Genomic DNA, 23010 nt, shown 5'->3' on the forward strand with positions numbered 1-23010 from the left:
ACTGTGGCCACCCTGTTGTTGCTGAGAGGCGCGCGTTACCTGCGGGGAGGCTGGCACAGGCGGGGCTGCCGCCGAGGGACGCAGAGCCACGGACGCTGGCGAATCCGCTCCACCCTCGGAATTCTGCATGCTCAGGTCTAAAGAAAGGCGGAGAGAGATTGGGTGGGCAAGGGCTGCAAGCACTGAAAACCAAAGAGGCAACTAACAAGTTCAAGGGAGGGAAGGAGTAACCAGCTACATTCTTCAAAGTCGAAAGGCAGAGACCCTGGTGGTACCGCCTAAGTGAGGAACTGCGGGAACAGGCTGCACAACCGTCCCACAGAAGGAGAGAGGGGCCAGAGAAAGTTTTCCAAATATAAAACCCAAAAAGAGCTCTGTCACCACACAATGGCAGGAATTCCTCAACGGAAGGCCAGGACAATGGCTCTGTGCCCAAGTCTGAGCAGGTTGAACTATTTTGAAGGGCTCAATTGTTTCCTCATTTACGCAGCAAATAAAAAGCTCTGGGTGGGTGACTGCCATTTGGGGAGATACTGCACCCCAAATGACAATGGGAGAAACTCTTAAGGCTGGGTTTCCCCACTGTGGCACCATTGACATTTGAGCTGGATACTTCTTTGCTGTTGGAGGCCCTTCCTGGGCACGGCAGGGTGCTGAGCAGCATCCCTGGCCTCCACCCATTCCATGCCAGGAGCACCCCGCCCCCCCAAGCTGTGGCAATCACAAATGTGTTCAGATATTGCCAAGTGACCCCTGGGGGGCAGTGTGAGAACTACTGGCTAGGGAGAGAAAAGGTGATCTGCAGAGGGAGCAAAGAAACGGTACATTTTATCCTGGGCTGGATAAAAGCCCTCACTAATTTTGGCAGTAAGTAAAAACTGCCTTCTGTTCAAAGCCATCTTTGCCCACAAGAAAGTATAAACATATATTTCTTTGCTGTCAGAGGCATACATCTTTCAAATAGGTAGTTTTAAAATTCTATATAAAACAACTCATTTAATATCGTGGCAGATGATACAAATTTGTTCCATGAAAATGCTAAAAGTCGAACAGTCTTCACTTTTAAATAAGCAATTGGCTATGTTGAGCATTTGAGACATAGTTAAGTACACACACTTAGGTAGGGAGATGGCTTTGTGATCAGGCACACCAGTCCCCCGTCCTGGCACCAGCTCTGAGCATGTCACCCTCCCAGTGTGGGGTCTCCACGGCTCCTGCCTGCTGGGGGCGGTGAGGACTGAACCTCAGACATACATCGCGGTGCCCACAACATAGTCAGAACACAATAGACATTTGCTAGAACTTTTACGTTTCTCTATCACCCCCAGAGTTTTTATCTCTTAGAATGAGTGAAAAAAAAATTTAAGACTTTTAAAAATGAAAAGCCAAACTTACAATAGATTAAACTAATTTACCTAAGGAAAGCAGAAAGGGATATGTGTGTTTGAATTCGAGTGTGCTGGATTAATCCCATCTGTATTGTTGGGGACTATTCCTCAGCCACCACCGCCCCCCGGCCCCCGTCCCCTCCGAAATGCTTTCGGTGCGACCCAGAGCCCCATGGCCAGTGCCTGGGGATTTTTCTGTTCTGTGTGAGCCTGACTCACTTCTCACCACTAGATGGCCCCAGAGCCACATGGTGACTGGCTGGGGCGTTAACTAAACCTTAAACAGCCTGCACCTCCTACCTTCTACTCTTTCAAAAGATTGTAAATTTCCCATTGTGTATTTCCTGAGTCCTCAACTCACTCTCTCTGTCTTTGACAGAACTGACCTTTGGAATTTTTCTGTTGCAAGCTGCTTGTATTCACAGTTTCCTTTAAATGTTTAAATTTGCACACCATCCACCATGCTGTTCCCATCTGAAGTCAAGTGGGGTAGCATCAGTGATACTAGGATATAATTTGACTAGAACTCTTTGTGAAAGGAGTCCACCAGTGATAAAGTCAGAATGCTGACTTGAGTAAGACCAGTTCATTGTTCCGCAGGTGGAAATAATTTTGTTCCAAACTCCAGACCTTATTTAAGTAAGAGGAGGCCGTGAGAGTGTTGGGGATAAATGGCGGGACCGTGGTCTGTCCACCATGGCCAGAATTCACCTTCCAGAAAGCAAGTTGTTCCACATCACAGGCATGTACACATGAATGTGTTCCCCTAATTTATTTTTATTAATTATTGTTATTGTTTTTTGAGATGAAGTCTTGCTCTGTCACCCAGGCTGGAGTGCAATGGCATGATCTTGGCTCTGTCTCCTGGGTTCAAATGATTCTCCCACCTCAGCCCCCTGAATAGACGAGATTACAGGCACCCACCATCATGCCTGGCTAATTTTTGTATTTTTATAGAAACGGGGCTTCACCATGTTGGTCAGGCTGGTCTCAAACTCCTGATCTCAGGTGATCTACCTGCCTCAGCCTCCCAAAGTGCTGGGATTACAGGCATGAGCCACGGCGCCAAGCCTGTTCCCCTAATTTAACACACTATTTACCATGTGCTGTCTATAGGTCAGACCAATGAGTTTGTGGCTTTTTGCCTGCTGGCATGCCCCAATCCACAAATGCTTGGGTCGTTATCCTGAAGGGTCAGAGGACAGAGTTCTGAATGCTGGGGTGTGGAGATTCTGGAAGAGAGAGAGCCACAGAAGGGGTGAGCCCTCAAATCTTCCTACAAAATACACCTGAATCTTTGGCTAAGCAACTACACCACAAAGGTGTGGGGGAGATACCAGGGGTCTTGGGGAAAAACCAGCAGTGCAAAGATAAAAAAATTAAGTGAAGATTTCAGCTGCTGCCTGTTGCAGGAGGGAGAATTTGAATCTAGCCAAGCCACTTACCTTCAGGGGAACTCAGCTGAATCTACAGATTCTACAGTACATCATTAATGATGTCCAGGACCCAGTAAAAATCATGAGCTATGAAAAGAAACAGGAAAGTGTAACCTACACTCAAAAGAAAGAGTAACAAATAAAAAGAAAAAAGAAAAGCAGTTAATTATAACCAAACCCAAGATAACCCAGATGATACAGATAGCATTCAAGGACTAAAGCAGCTACTAAAAATAACTTCAAGAACTTAAAGGAAATTATATACATAATGAATGAACATGTGGGAATCTCAATCAAGAAACAGAAAGTATAAAAGGAGAACCAAATAGAAATTCTGGAGCAATAACTGAAATAAAAACTTAACTAGATGCACTCAACAGCTGGTTAGAGATAATGGAAAGAGTTAGTGAACTTAAAGATAGATAAAAAGCATTTACCCAATCTGAAGAATGAAGAGAAAATATATGAAGAAACATGAATAGAACAAACTGTCTAATATATATGTAACAAGAGTCCCAGAAGAGAAAAAGAGAATGTAAGAGAAAAAAATATTGAAAAATGGCCAAACACCTCCATATTGGGTGATGGATATCAACTTAGAGGTCCAAAAATCTCAACAAACCCTAAAAAGAATACAAAGAAAGCCAAGGTACGTATGTCATAGTTAAACTGTTAAAAGAAGCAGTCAGAGAAAAACTACATATTAGATTCAGAGAACAAGGGCACAGATGATGACTGGCTTCTCATCAATAACAATGGCAACCAGAAGACAATGGAATGACATTTTTAATATGCTGGGGGGGAAAAACCCTATCAGCCCAGAATTCTATCTCCAGCAAAACTATTCTGAAAAACTGAAGGTGGAATAAAGACATTTTTTGCATAAACAAAACCTGATAAAGTTTTCTGCCTACCATGAGAAATGCTAATAGAAGTTTTTCAGAATGAAAGGAATTAATACCAGATGGCAAATTTGGATCTATTAGGAGTAAATATCACTTAAAATGATCAATACGCAGGTAATTATTAAAAACCGTATTTTTATATATTTTATATTTTTCCTTGTCTTCTCTTAATTTATTTTAAATACATAAAACTATTTAACAAAAACTTTATAACATTCCATTGTGGGGTTTATATCATATGTAGATGTTCTCCATGACAGTTATAACACAGAGGATGGGGACAAATTAAGTTATACATTCAAGGTTCTTGTATTTTACCTAAAGTAGTAACATGTTAACTCTGTAAATTGTGATGAATTAACAATGCACATTGTAACCTCTGAAGCAACCACTAACAAAAAAAAATACAAAAAGGTATAGCTAAAAAGCTAATAGAGAAATAAAATGAAATCCTACTTAACATATTTGATTATCCAAATAAAGGCAAGAAATAAAGGATGGAGAAACAAACAAACAAACAAACAGATGGCACAAATAGAAAGCAAATGGCAGAATTGCTTTGCTAAATCTAGACATATTAATATTATATTAAATGTAAATAGACTAAATTCTTGAATGAACAGGCAGAAATGATCAGCCTGGATAACAATCAAGATCCCATTATATGCTCCCTAAAAGAAACCCCCCTTAAAAATAAAGACACACATAGGTTGAAAGTAATAGAATAAAAAGAGATCCACTGTGCAAACTCTGATCTTTTATTTTTTATTTTTATTTATTTATTTTTTTGAGACGGAATCTCGCTCTGTTGCCCAGGCTGGAGTGCAGTGGCACAATCTCGGCTCACTGCAAGCTCCACCTCCCAGGTACATGCCATTCTCCTGCCTCAGCCTCCCGAGTAGCTAGGACTACAGGCGTCCGCCACCATGCCTGGCTAATTTTTGTATTTTTAGTAGAGACGAGGTTTCACCGTGTTAGCCAGGATGGTCTCCATCTCCTGACCTCGTGATCCACCCACGTTGGCCTCCCAAAGTGCTGGGATTACAGGCATGAGCCACCATACCCGGCCTGCAAACTCTGATGTTAAGAAAGCTGGAGCGGTTGTAATAATCAGACAAAATAGACCCTGAGATGAGAAATATTACTAGCAATACTAGAGACATTGACAAGACAAAGACTATTACTGCAGATAAAACTTCATCATGATAAGATGATCAGTTTATCAGGATGACATACTGATTACAGATGTGTATGTACCTAGTAATACAGCTTCAAAATACATAAAGTAAAAATTAACAAAACTAAAGGAGGAAATAAACAATCATAATTGGAGATTTTAAACATCCTTCATTCAGTAATTTTGATTACTGAATCAAAGTTAGAAGAACTAAGCAAAAATATTACTAAGGATACAGAATATCTGAATTATATTATCAACCACATTGATATAATTGACATTTAGAGAACACTACAATCAAAACCTGCACATTCTTTTCAAATGCACATAGAATATTCACTATGATGGGTCATGTTCTGGGCCATAAAATAAGCCTCAATACATTCCAAAATACCGTAATTATACAGAGCATGTATGCGCTTTGACCACAATGGAGTAAATTAGAGATCAGTAAGAAGGTTAGAAAAATGCCAAATATTTAGAAAACTTAAAATACACCTTCAAAATAATCCATGGGTGAAATAATAAACCCCAAAGAAAAATAGAAAATATTTTGAACTGAATTATAATGTAAACACTTTGTGTCAAAATTTGTGGGCACTGGTGCAAATATTGTGGGTGAAAAAAAGAAGTAAAATTATTAAGAAAAAAAGTGGCTACATCTAAAGCAGTGCTTAGAAAGAGATGTTTAGCTTTATATGCTTATATTAGAAGGATTTAAGAACGTTTTCAACCTTAAAAAGCTATAGAAAGACAAACAAACTAAACTTAATAGAAAGAAGGAAAAACAATAAAGAACAAAATTAATGAAATTAGAAACTCCATAAAAAATGGAGAAAATGAACAAAAGCAATATTTCTTCAAAACTGAAATTTTTTCAAAAAAAGAAAGGAGCTATCAAGCCATGAAAAGACATGGAAGAAATTTAAACACATACTATGAAGTGAAAGAAGCCAGTCTGAAAAGGCTACATACTGTATGATTCTAATTAAACAACATTTTGGAAAAGGCAAAACTATGAAGACAATGAAAAGATCAGTGGTTGCCAGGGATCAGAGAGAGGGATAAGTAGGCAGAGCACAGAGGATTTTTAGGACACTGGAACTATTCTGTATGGCACTATAATGGTGGACACATGTCATTATACATTTGTCCAAACCATAGAATGTACAACACCAACAGTGAACTCTCAAGTAAACTATGGACTTTGGGTGAAAATGCTGTGTTAATGCAGATTTCATCAACTGTAACAAATGTACAACTCTGGTGGGTGATGGTGATAATGAGGGAGGATGTGCATGTGTGGAGGTATGGGGTATATGGGAAATCTCTGTATTTTCCTGTCAATTTTGCTGTGAACCTAAAACTGCTCTTTAAAAAAGCAAGTCTTGGCCAGGCACGGTGGCTCATGCCTGTAATCCCAGCACTTTGGGAGGCCGAGGCGGGTGGATCACCTGAGGTCAGGAGTTCGAGACCAGCCTGGCCAACATGGCGAAACCCTGTCTCTACTAAAAACATAAAAATGAGCCATGTGTGGTGGCAGGCACCTGTAATTCCAGCTACTCAGGTGGCTGAGGTGGGAGAACTGCTTGAACCAAGGAGGCAGAGGTTGCAGCGAGCTGAGATTGCACTACTGCACTCCAGCCTGGGTGACAGAGCAAGACTCCATCTCAAAAAAAAAAAAAAAGTTAATTAACAACTTCCTCCTGGAAAGACTGATAAGAAAGAAAAGAAAACCCAAATTGCCAATATCAGGAATGAAATGAAATATATCACTAGAGATTCTACAGAAATCAAAATGATAATAGGGAACTATTACAAACAACTTTAGCCCATAAATTCAATAACATATAAAATGAACACTTTTTAAAAAACACAACATAACAAAACTGACACAGATGAAATAAAAAATGTGAATGTAATACATATAACAAAAAAATTGAATATGTTATTGGAAACTTCCCTACAAAGAAAACTTCAGGCACATATAGTTTTACTGGTGAATGCTATCAAATACTGAAAAAGGAATTATTACACAAATGCCATCAGAAAATAAAAAAAGAATACTTCACAACTCATTTTATGAGGTCAGTAAACCCTGACACCAAAACTTGACAAATATATTACAAGAAAACTGTTTAGACTAATATCTCTTATGCACATATATGCAAAAATAATTTAAAATATTAATAAATCAAATTCAGCAATATATAAATAATATAACCACACTCAGATTCAATTGATTTTTTCTTTTCTAATGGGAGCCTCAGCTCTTTTCTTCCTCAACAGGATTTTGACAAAGGTGTCAAGGCAATTCAACAGAGAAAGAAAAGTCTTTTAAACAAATGGTGATGGATCAACAGAATATCCATATTGGGGAAAATAAATGAACCTTGACCCCTACCTCACACCATACATAAAAATGATTTCAAGTTAGAACATAAGCTTACACATAAAAGCTAAAACTATAAGACTTCTCAGAGAGAACATAGGAGGTTAGACAAAGGTTTCTTAGAATGCACAAATAAGCACAAAAGAAAAACTTGAGAAATTAGATTTCACCAAAATTTAAAACCTCTGCTCATTAAAAGATTTTACTAAGAATATGAATAGGTAAGCCACAGCCTGGGAGAAATATTTGCAAAACATGTATCTCATAAAGGGCTTTGATCCTAATATATCTGTATCTATCTATCTATCTAAACTCCTACAATTCAATATAAGAAGACACCAAACTTAAAAAAAATGGCACTTCACAAAGCAAGATATACAGATGCCCAAAAGTACATGAATAGTGTTCAACCTCATTAGTCACTAGGGAAATGCAAATTCAAACTATATCAAGATATCGCTAAATACTCACTAGAATGGCTAAAGCTGACAAGTCTGATAACATCCAATGTTGTAAGTACGTGGAGCAACTAAAACTCTCACACATCCCCATGTGTAGATATGAATGATATGACCACACTGGAAAGAGGTTTGGCGGTTTTCTAGAAAGTTAAACCTACCCTTTAACCCAGAATTCCTCTTGTAGTTTTTATCCAAGAGACATGAAAACATATCTCTTCAAAAAAATAATAATAACTTGTATAAGCATGTTCATAGCAGCTTTTTGTTTGTTGGTTTTTGTTTTTGTTTTTGAGACAGGGTCTCACTCAGGATAAAGTACGGTGGCACAATCACAGCTCACTGCATCCTCAACCTCCCGGGCTCAAGCAATTCTCCCACCTCAGCCTCCTAAGTAGCTGGGACTACAGGCGCGCAGCACCATACCTGGCTAATTTTTGTATTTTGGGTAGAGACAGGGTTTCACCATGTTGCCCAGGCTGGTCTCAAACTCCTGGGCTCAAATGATCTGCCTGCCTCGACCTTATTCATAGCAGTTTGATTCAGTTACCAAAAAGTAAAAATAACCCAAATGTTCCTCATCAGGAGAGTGGATGAGAAATTGCAGATTATGATGATTTAAAGATTCATATTGAAAACCCTAAAACAACCACTAAAAATGGAAAAGAAGGGCATAGCTAAAAAGCTAATAGAGGAATACTACTGGAATACTCTTCATGAATAGAAAGGAATTACTTACTGAAATTCACAATGCATGGATGAATCTCAAAATCATTACGCTGAGTGAAAGAAGTTGAGTCCAAAAGAGTAGATGAGTAGAGTGGATTAAAACTAAAGTTAAAAAAAAAAAAAATCATAATGGTTGGGGGGGGGCGGGTGGTGGTTGGCGAGAGTGACTGGAAAGGGACAGGAGGGGACACTCCAGTGAGATGGACACATTCTGTATGATAATACAGTGTGGGGTTACATGGAGTCGTGATTTGTCAAAATTAGCCAGCTAAGGTTTGTGCACTTACTGTATGTGAATTTTAACAATGACAACAAAGCCTGTAAAAATACAAGGGTGGAGAGGAGGATGGAGAGTGGGTACGGGTATCCAGGTGCTATAAGAATGGCAGGACCCTGACACCCTGTAGAGGGTGGTGGCTTCATAAGTTTCATTGCATTGTGTATTTACTTTGTGGATGTTTGAAATTTCCATGATAAGGAGTTAAACAAACACACACACAAGACACCAGCGATGAGTTGTCAGCCCAGCAGAAGGAGTGGCTCATTGTCCTGGCGGTGCTTCCAGGTGAGCGTGGTAGCTCACATGGTCTTCCCAGAAGGGGTGATGCTAGATCCTGAGGAACTCCTCCGCCTGGCAGAGGAGGGCGCAGCAGAGATTGGGGAGAGGGCAGGGCCCCGAGGGCGTGGGTGTATTCAACGTAAAGTCCACAGGGCACAGGGACGCACACTGTGGAGGACCTTTGCAGCACCCAGTTTAGGAACCCCTCAATCCAGCGCAAGACAGTAGATGTGAGTGAGTGGAAGCCATGCTTCTTCTCTGAACCTGAATCTGCCATGGGAACTTGGACCCATTCAGTGACTGCCCCGCCGTCCTTGCTTTCTCGCGTTCCTTTGTCCTCTCTTCTGTTTTTCTTCCTGTGGCGAGGACCTGGGCAGTCTTTCTTTGACTGCCTTCCCCTGTGTCCTCTTAGACTAGGTTACAGGAGGAACAGCCAACATAAAGGGGAGGGGCCGCAGACACGACCTGTCACCCAGCCTGGCCCTGCCTGGCCAACGGGCTTGGCTGGCCCAAAGCTCCCTTCCTCGTGCCTCAGAAATATGCCCGGAGTGCTGTTTATAAGCCGAGCACGTTTCATTTACCATCTGGTCCAAGATCAGGGCGGGCATGAAATAAAGGGGAAAAGCACAGAACCAGCGGCGGAATTTCCCCTCCTTGGCCGGCACCAGCCTTTGGAATCCACAAAACGCGCATTTGACCTTGAACGAACATTCAAGTGAACCAGATGCGCACTTGACCTTTTGGAGCCACTGCTGAGTCAAACGCGCCAGTGGGAACATCTCCCGTGGCTTCCTGACTTCATGTGAGGGGGCACAGGAGAGACGCAGCTAGAAGCAGCCCTGGACTACGGCCGTGATGAATGAATCTGCCTGGGCACAAAGGGAAGAGGCTTCTGTTTACAGAAAAATACTCCCATCACCTAGTAACCAGCAATGTCAGGAAAGGAAATGCAGAAAACGCTGAGAGCAATTTCTGGGCCCGTTCCTGGCTGAGCCGCTGACTCACTGCGACCTTAAGCAATCTCTCTTCTATTCCTGTTCCTCCATATGCCAAATGGAGCTGTCACCTGCCTCACATAGTTCAGATCAGTATTTAGACAATGTTTTGTCATCTTTGGGGATAATTGGGGCAGAGTTAGCTGAGTGGTTTTAGTTACCTTCATTCTGATTGGCTAATGAGCCTTGGTGTTTGGGAGGCACACAGCCTCCTCCGGCCACCAGCTCCTCCTCTCCTGGTACTCGCTGGCGTCCAGATGGTACCAGAGTTCATCTGCCCTAAGAAAGCGATTAATTTCCTCCCTCCGAACAAGAAGGAACAAGCCTGGAGCGCTCTCAGGAGTACCGGTTGCTTCAAAGCCCAGATTCTGTCCTGGTGCTTGTCTTAACACTCCCAGTGTCATGACGCTGCCCAGAAAAATCTTGTCCATTTCCTTCTCCCGACTCCCCTCTGAGGGCCAGGTCTACGGACCAAGTGATGTGTGTTTTAAGATTCTGTCCCCACTGTTCAGACTTGTGTGGCCTGGCCCCACGCACAGGGAGGACACCTCCAAGCCATCTCCTTGCCGAAAAGTGGATTCTTGAACTCTCCTTGATGGTGGAACCACGTCCTTTCTTTCTTTTTTTTTTTTTTTTTTGAGACGGAGTCTTGCTCTGTCACCCAGGCTGGAGTGCAGTGGTGCAATCTTGGCTCACTGCAAGCTCTGCCTCCCGGGTTCACCCCATTCTCCTGCCTCAGCCTCCCGAGTAGCTGGGACTACAGGCGCCCGCCACCAAGCCCGGCTAATTTTTTGTATTTTTTAGTAGAGACGGGGTTTCACCGTGGTCTCGATCTCCTGACCTCGTGATCCACCCGCCTCAGCCTCCCAAAGTGCTGGGATTACAAGCGTGAGCCACCGTGCCCGGCAACCACGTCCTTTCTTGCACCAGGATCACTCCCTGTGGACCCAGTTAGTTCTCGGTGCCAAGAGTTATTACTCTGCCCTGATTATCACCAAAGATGACAGGGTGTGTCCCCACTTGGCGCTGTGGACATTGGGGCGGATCCATCTCTGGGCTGGGGCCGTCCTGAGCACTGCAGGGTGCTGAGCAGCATCCCTGGCCTCCACTCACTCCATGCCAAGAGCACCCCCAGTTGTGACAACCACAAATGTCCCCAGACATTGCCCAGTGTCCCCTGGGGGGCAGAAGGACCTCTGTTCAAAATGGATGTGTGATGTCTGAGAAGGGGTCTGGACAAACAGCCGCCGAGTAAAACGGGCCTGTAGACAGGTTGAGAACAGGAAGATGAAAAAGGAGAGTAGGCAGGATGCAAAATCATGACAATTCTGCTAGGCAAGGAGTGTGAAATAAATGAACAGGACCCTCTGAAGGCTACCCACACATTCCAGAGCAGCAGACTTCAATGCACACCGAGGGCAACCATCGTTCCCTCTGTGCCTAAGCCACGGGGGTGCCCGTCATTCCTCACTTTTGAGTTTTTTTTTTTTCTCCTCTTGTAGCAATGGGCTGTCAAGGACTGGAGCTGGCTCCAAGCTTCTCTGAAATCAAGTATCTTCAGAATTCAAATTCCTTTTTCTTTTCGTAAGAATTGGGCTTCTGTTCCTGTTTTCTTCTCAGGAGCCAAACTTTCCCTCCTTTCTCTAGAAAAGGATCAGAACCAAGCCCTTGACAACTGGCCTGAGAAAGGGCTGTTTGCAGACTGGAAGGGGGATGCGGGAGTGTGGACACCCAGTAGGCCCCTAAGTTGCAGGTTCTAATCTTCAGAGGCTTAGAGCAGGCTGCGCTGACAAGGCCTCCCCTAAGCGAGGGACCTCCGTCTTAACAGTGGAAACACCCATTCCTTCCCTTTTAGAAACCTGACTTTTTTTTTTTTCAGACAGAGTCTTGCTCTGTCACCCAGGCTAGAGTGCAGTGATGCGATCGTAGTTCACTATAGCCTCAACCTCCCTGGCTCAAGTGACCCTCCTGCCTTAGCCAACCGAGTAGCTGGAACTATAGGTGAGCACCAGCATGCCCGGCTAATTTTTAATTTTTTGTAGAGACAGGGGTCTTGCTATGTTGCCCAGAATGATTTCGAACTCCTGGACTGAAGCAATCTCCTACTTCGGCCTCCCAAAGTGCTGGGATTACAGGTGTGAGCCATCACGCCTGGCCTTGATTTGACTATTAATATAAAAATTGTCCAAATTGAAGTATGGTTACCTCGTCTCTGATGTGGTCTGATTTTAACTGCCATCAATAATATACCAAATTCAGGGTGAATTTTGAATTAAAAAACCACCAAGGCTTCACTGACACTTTCACCCAGCAAATACTCTTTTGGCAGGCAACCTGATTCCACTGCTTTTAGCAACAACTTCAATACCACAAAACTTGGTTTCTAGGAAATGGAAATTCTCCTTAGGTTATGGGGTGCCCTGAAGTCCAGCACATTGGAGTGAAAGGTAACTGGATACCAAGCTAGAGGCTGAGCATCAGCCGGTGCTCTGTCCCCCAGGAGTGGACATGAGAGTGTCACACACACACAGATGCATGTATACACTCCCCATGTATGCATATATACAAAAATACATGGACATACACATATACACACACACACACAAACACATGTACATACATGTATACACAAAAATACACACGCAGACACACATATGAGAAAAATGGCCAAAACCACTCAGAAGACATGTCATTTTCTTACTCCAGACATTTTTCTATTAAACTGAATGTTGACTCCTCCCACTAGACAAAAAACAACAATTCTTGTAGTAAAAAGTGGTGGGGAACCTATGTTCACACATCTACACACATGCCTATGGGAGAAAGCCTCGAAGTACATTTTTTCTCTGTACTTTTCTCCTTGCAAGATTCCATTCTGAAATTGCAACTGTTTTGTCCCCCTTTTCTGACACTGCCTCTGCACCTCCTGGCTCTCAGCCATGCCCCTGCCATGCTGTCTCTTCCACTTCCTTCTACCCTGCAACTCCTTCCCTGTGCTGACCTCCCCCCACTATCTCACATCCAGACTGTCTACATCCAGTTCCTTGCATCTTCAACTCCCATTTTCCCATTATCTATGACGGCTTTTGTGCTCCAACAGCAGAGGTGAGGAGCTGAGACAGACCCCAGCAGAAGCCTAAAATATGTACTCTCTGGTCCTTTACAGGAAAAGGCTGCTGGCCCCCTTCCTGAAGGTTCTAGAGCCTTCCATCTCCCTCCAAGGACCCACTGATCAAGCCTGTAATCTGGCTTCTGCACAGGCTCCATTCTTTCAGCTTATAGACAAGCTCACATCACACCCATTTGAGGAGAACATCCACTGTCACTGAAACCCTGCTCTTTATCCTTTATCTTGTCTCGAGATACGGATTTTTTTATTTTTAAGTCCAGACTCTCAGGAGGGAGCCTCCGTTGTCTTCTCTCTGCCATTCTCATGTCTGCCCACTGTTCTTCTTGAGGTCCTCACGGGGCAGTTTTCGGGCCTCCTCTGAACTTGTCCTCTCTGCAGTGTTTCGTGTCGCTCCTCAAAGCTCTGTGCCCCTTGTGTCTGGGTGCTGTTGTCATCCGGTTTCATTTTTCCCCCTAATGGTACCTTCTCAGTCACCTGCACTGGTCCCTCCTTGTCTCCCACCCTTGTGCCCCTCCCGTCACACTCAGTGTGGACAACCTCACGGCACCAGGACTCCCAGCACCACCCAAATCACCTGACTCCGGCTCCCTTCTCCAGCTGCCTCCCAGACCTCTCTGCCTGGGCGCCCCTCAGGTGCCTCAACAAGTCCAAGGGAAACTCTCCCCCCACCAAAATTGCTCCTCTTGCGTTTCCTAAGCCAGGGGGCTGTTCAAGGCACTGGGCATCTGCCTGGGCACCAATGCACGTGTCGCTGGTGACTCAGCCTGCTGTCTCCACCTGATACCATCTCTGCCTCCCCCTTCCTTCCGCTCCTGCTGCTACTATTTTAGTGAGCCCCTGCCTCCAGATCTCTTACCTGGAACCACCGCATCCGCCTCCTAATTGGTCTGCCTGCTTCCAGCCTCTGCCCTCTCTGAGCCAATTTTCTTTCACATTGTGGTGATTCAAAAGATAACAATGTCTTCTCATTCCCTGGCTCAAAAAACCCTCCCATGAATTTTCACTGCATAGAGAGTGTGTGTGCTAAACCAAGGGATTAACTACCAATGTAGGGGTTCCAGACATTTCGATGACGAAAAGGTCTGCTATCTGTAGGGTCCCTTCTTTAGAGGGTTGGAGCCCACCCTTCACAGTCACAAGTCTGGCTGATCAAGACCTTGTCACCTGAAGACTGTCCGTAGGCAGGCAGAGAGCCTTGCCCCACAGAACGCATCCAAAGAAACGGAACACTTGGTTCCCTTCCTACTCCCGGCCCCGCCTTTGGATCTTACTGGGAAGTCGGCTGCAGCCGGGGGAAAAAGACTTTGCAACCTCCACTATTTATATAAATAAGAACAAATGCCAAGGGGAGTGCCAAGTGGCTGGGAAGGAGGTACGGCCACCCGGAGCAGAGGGAGGAGGCCAGGCTTCAGGTTCAAATCCCAGGCTTGTCACTTGCTTACTGACTGTGGCAGTGGCCTTGGTTTATTCATCTGAGAAAGGGGCTGGGAGGGGAAAGGGAATGATGTAGTTGATGTGCCCACCCTGAGTGTGGATCCCAGCAGGTGCCTGATCAATGAAATATGTCCTAGGCAGGGGCAGGAGGATCCATTGAACCCAGGAGTTTGAGACCAGCCTGGGCAACATAGCGAGGCCCCATCTCTACAAACAAACAATCAAACAAACAAACAAAAAAACAACTGGGGGCCGGGGAAGGTGGCTGATGTCTGTAATTCCAGCACTTTGGGAGGTTGAGGCCAGAGGATTACTTGAGGTCAGGAATTTGAGGCTGCAGTAAGCTGACTACACTACTGCACTCCAGCCTGGGAGACAGAGGAAGACCCTGTCTCTAAAAAGAATAAACAAATAACAAAACAAAACAATGAAAAACAACCAAAAAACCAAACAAGCCAAAAGAAAGAGGGACACAACCCCAAGGACAACAGCAGCGGCAGCAGCCGGTGGCCAGACCGAGCCCCAGACTGCAGGCAAAGCTGGTACACATGGGGGCTGACTGACTCTGAGGAAGCCGTGACCACATCACCTCTGCTCTAGACAAAACACACACGCAACTGAGGCTCAGAAAGGGTGAGCCTTGAGCTGAAGGTCACAAAGCAGGAAGAGGCAGGCTAGATTGGAACTGGGGCTTTGGCTTGGGTTTGGCTAAGTCACTCCTTTAGGAGAAGGAAGCACATGTTTTTATGACTAGAGCCTCCGGAGCCACCGCTTTCCGACCCACGTGGAGCTTCCATCTCTTTTCTGTATATAAATCGCTTCCCCAACCCCATGCCAAAGAGAACTCCAAATAACAACACAAGCTTAGCTTTTGCTTTAGAAGTTTCTAGAATTTAGCTGATGCTATTGGAGGTATCATGAACTGATACGGTCCCCGTGGGGAGTGACTGTATGAGTTCGAGCTGGACTTGGACATTTCTCCAGCCCTCTGTGGTTCCAGTTGAGAAGTAAGTGCTCTTTATTCATTCTCAGTAACTGGGAGGAAATGGTAAATCAGCGTGACTTAGAATGATCGTTCCCTCTGTCTATCCCCACAAGCAGTTCCCTGTGCATTTAAAGCAGTGGGTTTTTCAGAATGTAAAGATCTGGGGGTCGCTCCCTGGCCAGTCGCGCATATTCAATATCTGCTCGTCCTTTCCCTCCCCTTCCAGAGACCAAGGTCACCTGTCTGTCCTATTCTGGTGCCTGGCCCCTGCTGGGGTCACCCACATCCCCTCCCGTGAGCTGCTGCGTCTCGTGCCTCTCCTGTTCTGCTGCTCTCGCTCTTGCTCCCAGGCCGCCTTCTCCCTCATGCATCCAGCTACTTGGTTTGAAACTCTCTCCCCTGGCGCCTGCTCTGTGGGGAAAGCCGGGCTTCCTCTGATTCCAGATGGAGCGTTTAAATGAGATGGCTACACGACCCCCAAGGACCCTCTGATTCAAACGGAATTAGAGCCCACGCCTGCCAGACCCCCAGGCCTGAGCACCAGCCCGTGCACTGAGCAGCTAGCTTCTGCCTGCAAGTCTAAGGTCTGCAGAATCGAGGGAGGCCAGCATGGCACACAGTGGTCCAGACTCGCAGTGACAAGGTGGCTGCAGTGCATGGAGGGCCACCGGAGGCTGGAACTGGTGTCTCCTGCACACAACGCAGGGAGGGTGAGGATGGGGCCGATGCACCTGCCAGGGTGGGGATGGACAAGACCCCTCCAACAGGGCCAGGCAGGCTGGGCAGCCCTCTGTCCCTCAAAGTCCACCTGGCCATGACAGCTAAGATCAAAGTGACTGCTGCGTTGAAGAAGGAGGGAGGCAGAGAGACAGCAGCCAGCAGCTCCAAAGGGGATCCCAGGCAAGTGATAAGCAGTGGGGAAACCCTCTCTCCAGTCAGCTTGTCATCGCATACAGGCTTTCTTGACCTCAGCAATGTGGACACGAGGAGCAGGAGCATACTCTGGGGTGGGGCCGTCCTGGGCACCGCAGGGTGCCGAGCAGCATCCCTGGCCTCCACCCACTCCATGCCAGGAAACCACCCCCCGACCCCTGTCTGACAGCCACAAATGTCTCCAGACATCGCCCAGTGTCCCCTGGGGGCAGGACCACCCCCATGGAGAACCACATGTCTAAGGCCACACCTTTACTCCATGCAGCATTTCCAGATTCACCAAACCACTCTCCGTGCTTGTCCCCTCAGATTACTTCCTGTCATGCAGCTGTTCACATCTGGCTTCTCGGCCAGCCAGCCCTTCTTGAGAAAACAAAGTCTGGATCTGTGTCATCTCAGCAGCCCCCTCACAGATCGCTCACCCCAACCTCAGCCCCTACGTAGCACACTGCCTGAAAAGATGCTCAAGACGTGTTTTGCAATGGACAAGAGAATGAGCAGCCCGCCTGCTCCGGGCTGCTCACCTGTTCTAGCCACCTTCACCATGTAGGCCTCCAGCTCCCGTCTTCAGTTGAGCACAGGGGCCTGTCCCAGGGTTCTTGGGAGCGGCTTCCTAAGGCCTCATGCTTTTGTGTTCTGCTCCTTCTCTTACCAGCCCTTCTTTCCCTCTCACGTTTCTCTCCCTTTCTGACCATGAGCAGGGCTGCAGTGCAGCTGCTGATGGTCAAGATGAAGATGGGGAATGTGCCAGTGAAAACCTGGCATGTGGAGGCCTCACCTCACTCACCCTCTCCTGTCCCACCTTCAAAATCTTTCAGAGCGGCCCATGCTGCCAGAGGGTGGAGGAGTGGACCCTGAAATGACAAGTGACAGTTCCTCAGCAGTAGCATCTCCCGCGTTCTCAGCCTGGTGACCTGACCCAGCAGCACGCCCACTGGGCACCTGTGCCCACCTGGGGACGGGGTCTTGTCCTGCCTGTGTGGCCCTTCCTGTCCCTGACAGCCGTCTCTAGAGACGGCCAATGAGCACAGGGCAACAGGCAGTGCATGTTCTTTCCACATCTCCATGATGATTCTGACCAGGAGGCCGGCTTTCCGGATCCCACCAACATCACATACGGGACCTTTCCAATCTACCCCCTACCTCCTGTCCAGTCGTGATTTGATTCTGGAATTTAAGAAGCGGAGAAAGAGCCTAGTTCAAATTCAAGAATTTCCACCTAAAACCACAGCATGCAGAGGCCCCTTTAAAAACCACCTAACCCAGCTCTTTCATCAAACAGATGAAGAAACTTACCTAAAAATGTTAAGTGGTTTGCCCAAACTGCAAAGCCTGATATATGGGAAAATACTTCCATGGGAAATAAGAAAATGATAAATTAAAAAAACATTTTAAATGAGGCTCTAATTCCTGAAAAATGACTTACTTAAACTGGGAACTGGGCAGAAAATAATGCTGTAGAAGGTAGAACAGCATTTCTTTGGGAGGATTTATCTTTTTAAGTATATGGTGGTCTTCTACAACTATCCTACAACAGGTTGCAGGACAAATCATGTATTTTAATCTTTGGGGGAGTCTTTGTGTAAGTCAGACCTTATTCATTTTGATTCCAACAACACTCGCAGCCACTGGATCCTAATGATCACATCTAACAAGGCTGATGACTAACCAGCTTGCCTTTTTAAGAAAAAAAGGCCGGGTGCGGTGGCTCACGCCTGTAATCCCAGCACTTTGGGAGGCCGAGGTGGGTGGATCACGAGGTCAGGAGATCGAAACCATCCTGGCTAACATGGTGAAACCCCGTCTCTACTACAAATGCAAAAAAATTAGCCGGATGTGGTGGTGGGCATCTGTAGTCCCAGCTACTTGGGAGGCTGAGGCGGGAGAATGGTGTGAACCCAGGAGGCGGAGCTTCCTGGGCAACAGAGCGAGACTCCGTCTCCGAAAAAAAAAAAAAAAAAAAACAAGCTTACTTTTTATTTGTTATATAACACAAATGACATTCCATTATAAGTTTCTGCTGCAAAAGAAAGTTGGGAAATTTGTTTAGACACTTTAAATAGTCCTAAGATTAGCTGAAATGCTGGTAACAAACGTGCAATGAACATTTTCTTGGGGGCATTCAGCAACAAAGTGAATCGCCCTTAAAAAAAAATCCATACAACTAAAGTGAGTCTCACCACGGGAACCACAGGAGCTGTTTTAGTGACAGGCTGGAGTGTCTGTTACAGGCGGCACTTTTGCGGCTGCTGCTGCATTAGTCAGATTGCACTCGAGATGAATAAGGAAGAATAAAGTCTTCACCAAAAACCTGTCCTGGCTAACAGTTCTGAATTTATAGCCCTGGCAGTGGGGGCGGGGCTGGGAGGAGGGGAAGAAATGTGTCACTCGCTCTGAATGAAGTTCAGGGGTGGTGTTTACCTAAGCAACAAACCCTTGTCAACAATCGCTCTCTCTGGCTTGCCAGCGAGGAGGTGGGGGAGTGAGGTTGTTTTGATCAAAATCCAACCTGTGGCTGCAAAGTGCCCATCAACAGGGCACTTTGTTAGTGGGAACGTGCGACCTCCCTTAATAAACATAACACACACATCCCACTGAGGGCCACGGGTGGACCCAACTTCTTAACAGGAACATTGAGCACATGAAACCAGAAGGTGCTGGGTCCAATTTCCACCCTCAGCCAACCCTGTCTGTGAATGTCTCTACATGTGAGCCAGCTAGGGCTCAACTCTTTGCTCTTCTGAAATTCTTAGGCAGCAGAAATGAAGGCATCATGCTGAAAAGTGCTCCAGAAATTGCGGATTTATCAGTGATGTACGGTAGTAGGTTGGACAAGTAATGATTTTCTGAACACTAGGAATTAGATCAAAAAAGAAATTCCACTTAAGACTAAAATAAGTCTCCAGTTGAGAGCAGTCTAGGACATATTCAAATGGCCAGAAGTTTGTTTCAATGGGGCCTCTGCGTTTATGCAGGATGGGAGTCAACATTACAATATTGGTTCTTTCAAGTAGATCCCGAGTGGACCCATGTCTACCTGTTGTGGCAAATCAAACTCAAATTTAATCAGAGAAAAATATATGCAGATGTTCAATTAAAACCTGGAGTCCGCAGTCTTGGCACTGTTTGCCCGGCCCTCATTGTTTGCTAAGTAACAACGGTTGCCAGGGGCAACGCAGTCCACTCCCGTTTCCAAGAGCCTGTTGCTGGGCAACCGAGAGAATACTTCCCAAACCAAACAATGTCATCCCGGAGCAACCCCCTCTATCTCACACTAACCAGATCTAAAAAAAAACCCTCTCAAATATGTAATCTATTATTTTCAGAAGCCCTAAGAGAAAGGCAAATAATCTCTTCTCTATAGTAACTGAGGGGAAAACAGTTTACCATATTTGTTCTGAAATAACAAAACCCAAGGAGGAACAACTCTCTCTGAGGTAAGAGGGCATCACAGGAGGGATTTCAATCCTTCCTAGTACTGGGAGGAGAAAGTGCCCTTTTCTCCAAGAGGAAAGAATCTATTTATCATCAAACAATGTGGGAGAGTTCATAGCTGCACAAGTGTTTTCTGGGCGAAGTAAAATGAATCATGGATTAAGCTATTTGGAAAAAAGTGTGAAAACAGAGGAGTTGATATCAAATTAAAAAGACTTTTGGAAATATCATGTACGTATGGAACAAGTGCAAAGGGAACCACTGACTCAGCGTCAGAAATGCCTTGTGGGGCTTTACTGGGAGGGACTTACAGTATATCTCTGACATCACTGCACCGGCTCTTCCCTCCCTACCCAGGGAGAGGAAGACTTTTCTAAGAGGAAGCCAGGCCACATCAGATGCCCCCAGATGGCAGGACACACAAGGGACACATATCTCCGGAAAGAGGAGGCACATGGTCGGGCAATCTCGACCCATGGAGGGGGGGAAAAAGGGCTAAACTGAAGCCAGTGCAGCTTTTGTGCTGCCTGGAGCAGTTCAGGCTGAGCATGGCTTCCCTGAGGCTTTGGGACCAGGAGAGGGTGAAGTGGCACCACCACCTTTCAAGGGGAACACAGAGCTTTAAGCAGTGCTCTTGTTTTTGGTGGGCCCGGCCAAGGATCTTAAAACATTTTGATAGAATGAGCAGCGTGTAGCTGCAGCCTCGATGGATCAACATTTTGGATGATAAAAGCACACAACGCTGATAGATTTGTGCATGACCAAGCATACCCTTTAAGGAGCTCTCAGCGGAGGTTTGCCCTTTGAGACAGACACAGTCAGTGCACAGAAACTGTTTTTTTAAGATATCATCCAGGAGTCATTCCTAGAAGAGGAATGGAATAGACATGCCTCCCTGAGAAGAAAGGAAGACAGATCCTATACTGTTAAAATTTGAATCTGTGTTCCAGGGAGATGAGGAATTTGAAGCCAGACTCTTGGGCTGTTAACGTATGGCTAAGTGGTGATGTGGTGACAACCTTGAATGCTAGTCCTGGAGGAAAAACCACCAGCAGCTGGCGCCATGGGAGGCTTTGCTTAGGGGACACAGCCGGGTTCTGCCTGGATGCTGCATCCCAAGGGAGGCATTGAGGTGCAGCTGTGAGGACTCCAAACCCCATGTCCAGAAGGATGAGTAAAAACACAATTCCCTGCCCTCATGGAGTTTCTATTCTAAACCATGCGGGAGGATAGGGGCATATGGACAGTAAATAAGGTAAGTAAGAAAAATATGTCGTAAGTCAGATGACACCCTATATCATATGGTGACAAGTACCAAGGGGGAAAAGGAAGCAGACAGAAGGAGTGCTGGGATAGGAAGGGGTTGCAATTTTTAAAGAGTTGTCAAATGCTTCCCTGGGTGGGCTCATTAAAGAGATGAGGAAGGTGTGGGACGGAGCTGTCCAGATATCCTGGGGAAGAGCGTTCCTAATGGAGGGAAAAGCCAGTACAAAGGCCCCGAGGTGAGACAGTGCCTGGCTTGAAACTGGAGCTGAGTGAACCAGAAGGCAAGGAGAAAGGCCCATGCAGGCCATTGTAGGGGCTCTGGCTTTTGCTTGGGGTGAATGGAAGCCATCACAAGGTTTGAGCCCAGGAATGGCCTGGTTTGACTTGCATTTTAACCAGGCCCCTCTGGCTGCTGGGTTGAGAATAGAGGAAGAGGGAAAAGGGTGGGAGCAGAGAGAGCAATCTGGAGACTAATGTGATAATCTGGGCAAGGGAGGGGGGCCTGGCTGTGAGCCATGGAGGGGCAAAGCCGTCAGACTCTGGATAAACATAGTAGGTAGAGTCAGCCAGATTTGCTGATGGGTCAAGGGTACCTCCAAGGTTTTTGGCAACTAAAAGGATGAGGTCAGGAAAATTACCCAAGGAAAAGGCCTGGAGAGCAGTTGGGAGTTGAGTTCTGAAGGTGTAAAGTGTGAGAGGCTCCTAGACACCCAGGTTGAGATGCTAAGAAAGCAGGCAGTTTATGTAAGTCTCAGGCTGAGGGGTGAGCTGGAGCCATCAGTGTATAGAGAATGCAGGCTGGAGCCATCAGTGTATAGAATATATGAGCTAGAGCCATCAATGTATAGATAACATAGCTGGAGCCATCAGTGTGTAGGGGACATGACCTAGAGCCACCAGTGTATAGAGGATGTGGGCTGAAGCCATCAGTGTATAGAGAACATGGGATGGAGCCATCAGTGTATAGATAACATGGCTGGAGCCATCAGTGTATAGAGAACATAAGCTAGAGCCACCAGTGTATACAGGATGTAGGCTGGAGTCATCAGTGTATAAATAACCTAGTTAAAACCATAAGACTATCTGGGCTCACCAAGGAAGAGCAGACAGAAGAGGCCTAGGGCTGAGTTCTGGGGCTGTCTACCATTTAGAGATCCCAAAGAAGCAGGAGCCTGAAAACAGGAGGCCAAAGAAGTATGAGCAAGTGGTGTCCTGAGAACCAAATGACTCTGGGGCTGAGTGATGATCACTGGAATCAGCAAAGTGGAGGTCACCAGTGATTGTGACAGAGGAGCTCCAGGGGAAAAGTGTGTACAAAAGCCACAGAGGTTGCAGCAGATTCAAGAGAGCCCCAAGTGGAGCAGAACTGGAGACAGGAGGACCAGATGGCTCTTTTGAGGAATTTTTGCTAGAAACATAGGAAGACGAATGGGGAGGCAGCTGGAAGGGGAAGACTGAGAGAGTGTTTCTGAAAATGAAAGAAATAATAGCAGATAGGACCTACCAGGAGGGAACTGGGATTGGAGCAAGAAAGGAGACTTGCAAGTGGATGTTCTTGCATGGATGGGATGGAATGGGATGTGGATGCGGTGGAATGGGATGTGGATGGGGTGGAATGGGATGTGGATGGGGTGGAATGGGATGTGGATGGGGTGGGATGGAGATGGGATGGGATGGGATGTGGATGGGGTGGGATGGGATGTGGATGGGATGGGATGGGATGTGGATGGGATGTGGATGGGATGGGATGGGATGTGGATGGGGTGGGACGGGATGTGGATGGGTGGG

At 45.9% G+C, this 23010-nt stretch overlaps 1 protein-coding gene and 1 long non-coding RNA gene across 4 annotated transcripts in view; one reads left to right on the forward strand and one right to left on the reverse strand.

Annotated features, from left to right (window-relative positions):
* Window positions 1-23010, reverse strand: part of RFX2 (regulatory factor X2) — a 129562-nt gene that overhangs the window by 54893 nt on the left and 51659 nt on the right. For all 3 annotated transcript variants that reach the window (XM_032169388.2, XM_032169386.2, XM_032169387.2), the window contains exon 2: window positions 40-137. In XM_032169388.2, the coding sequence (XP_032025279.1) occupies window positions 40-129 (90 nt within the window). In that variant the 5' untranslated portion in view covers window positions 130-137. The remainder of the gene's footprint in view (window positions 1-39; window positions 138-23010) is intronic.
* The window catches only part of LOC131380763 (uncharacterized), a 17228-nt gene continuing 13972 nt past the window's right edge, over window positions 19755-23010 (forward strand). Inside the window, exons 1-2 of the long non-coding RNA XR_009208936.1 lie at window positions 19755-19958; window positions 20907-21211. This is a non-coding gene — a long non-coding RNA (uncharacterized LOC131380763). The remainder of the gene's footprint in view (window positions 19959-20906; window positions 21212-23010) is intronic.

Source organism: Hylobates moloch, unplaced genomic scaffold (genome assembly GCF_009828535.3).
Source record: "Hylobates moloch isolate HMO894 unplaced genomic scaffold, HMol_V3 SCAFFOLD_12, whole genome shotgun sequence".
NCBI lineage: Eukaryota > Metazoa > Chordata > Mammalia > Primates > Hylobatidae > Hylobates > Hylobates moloch.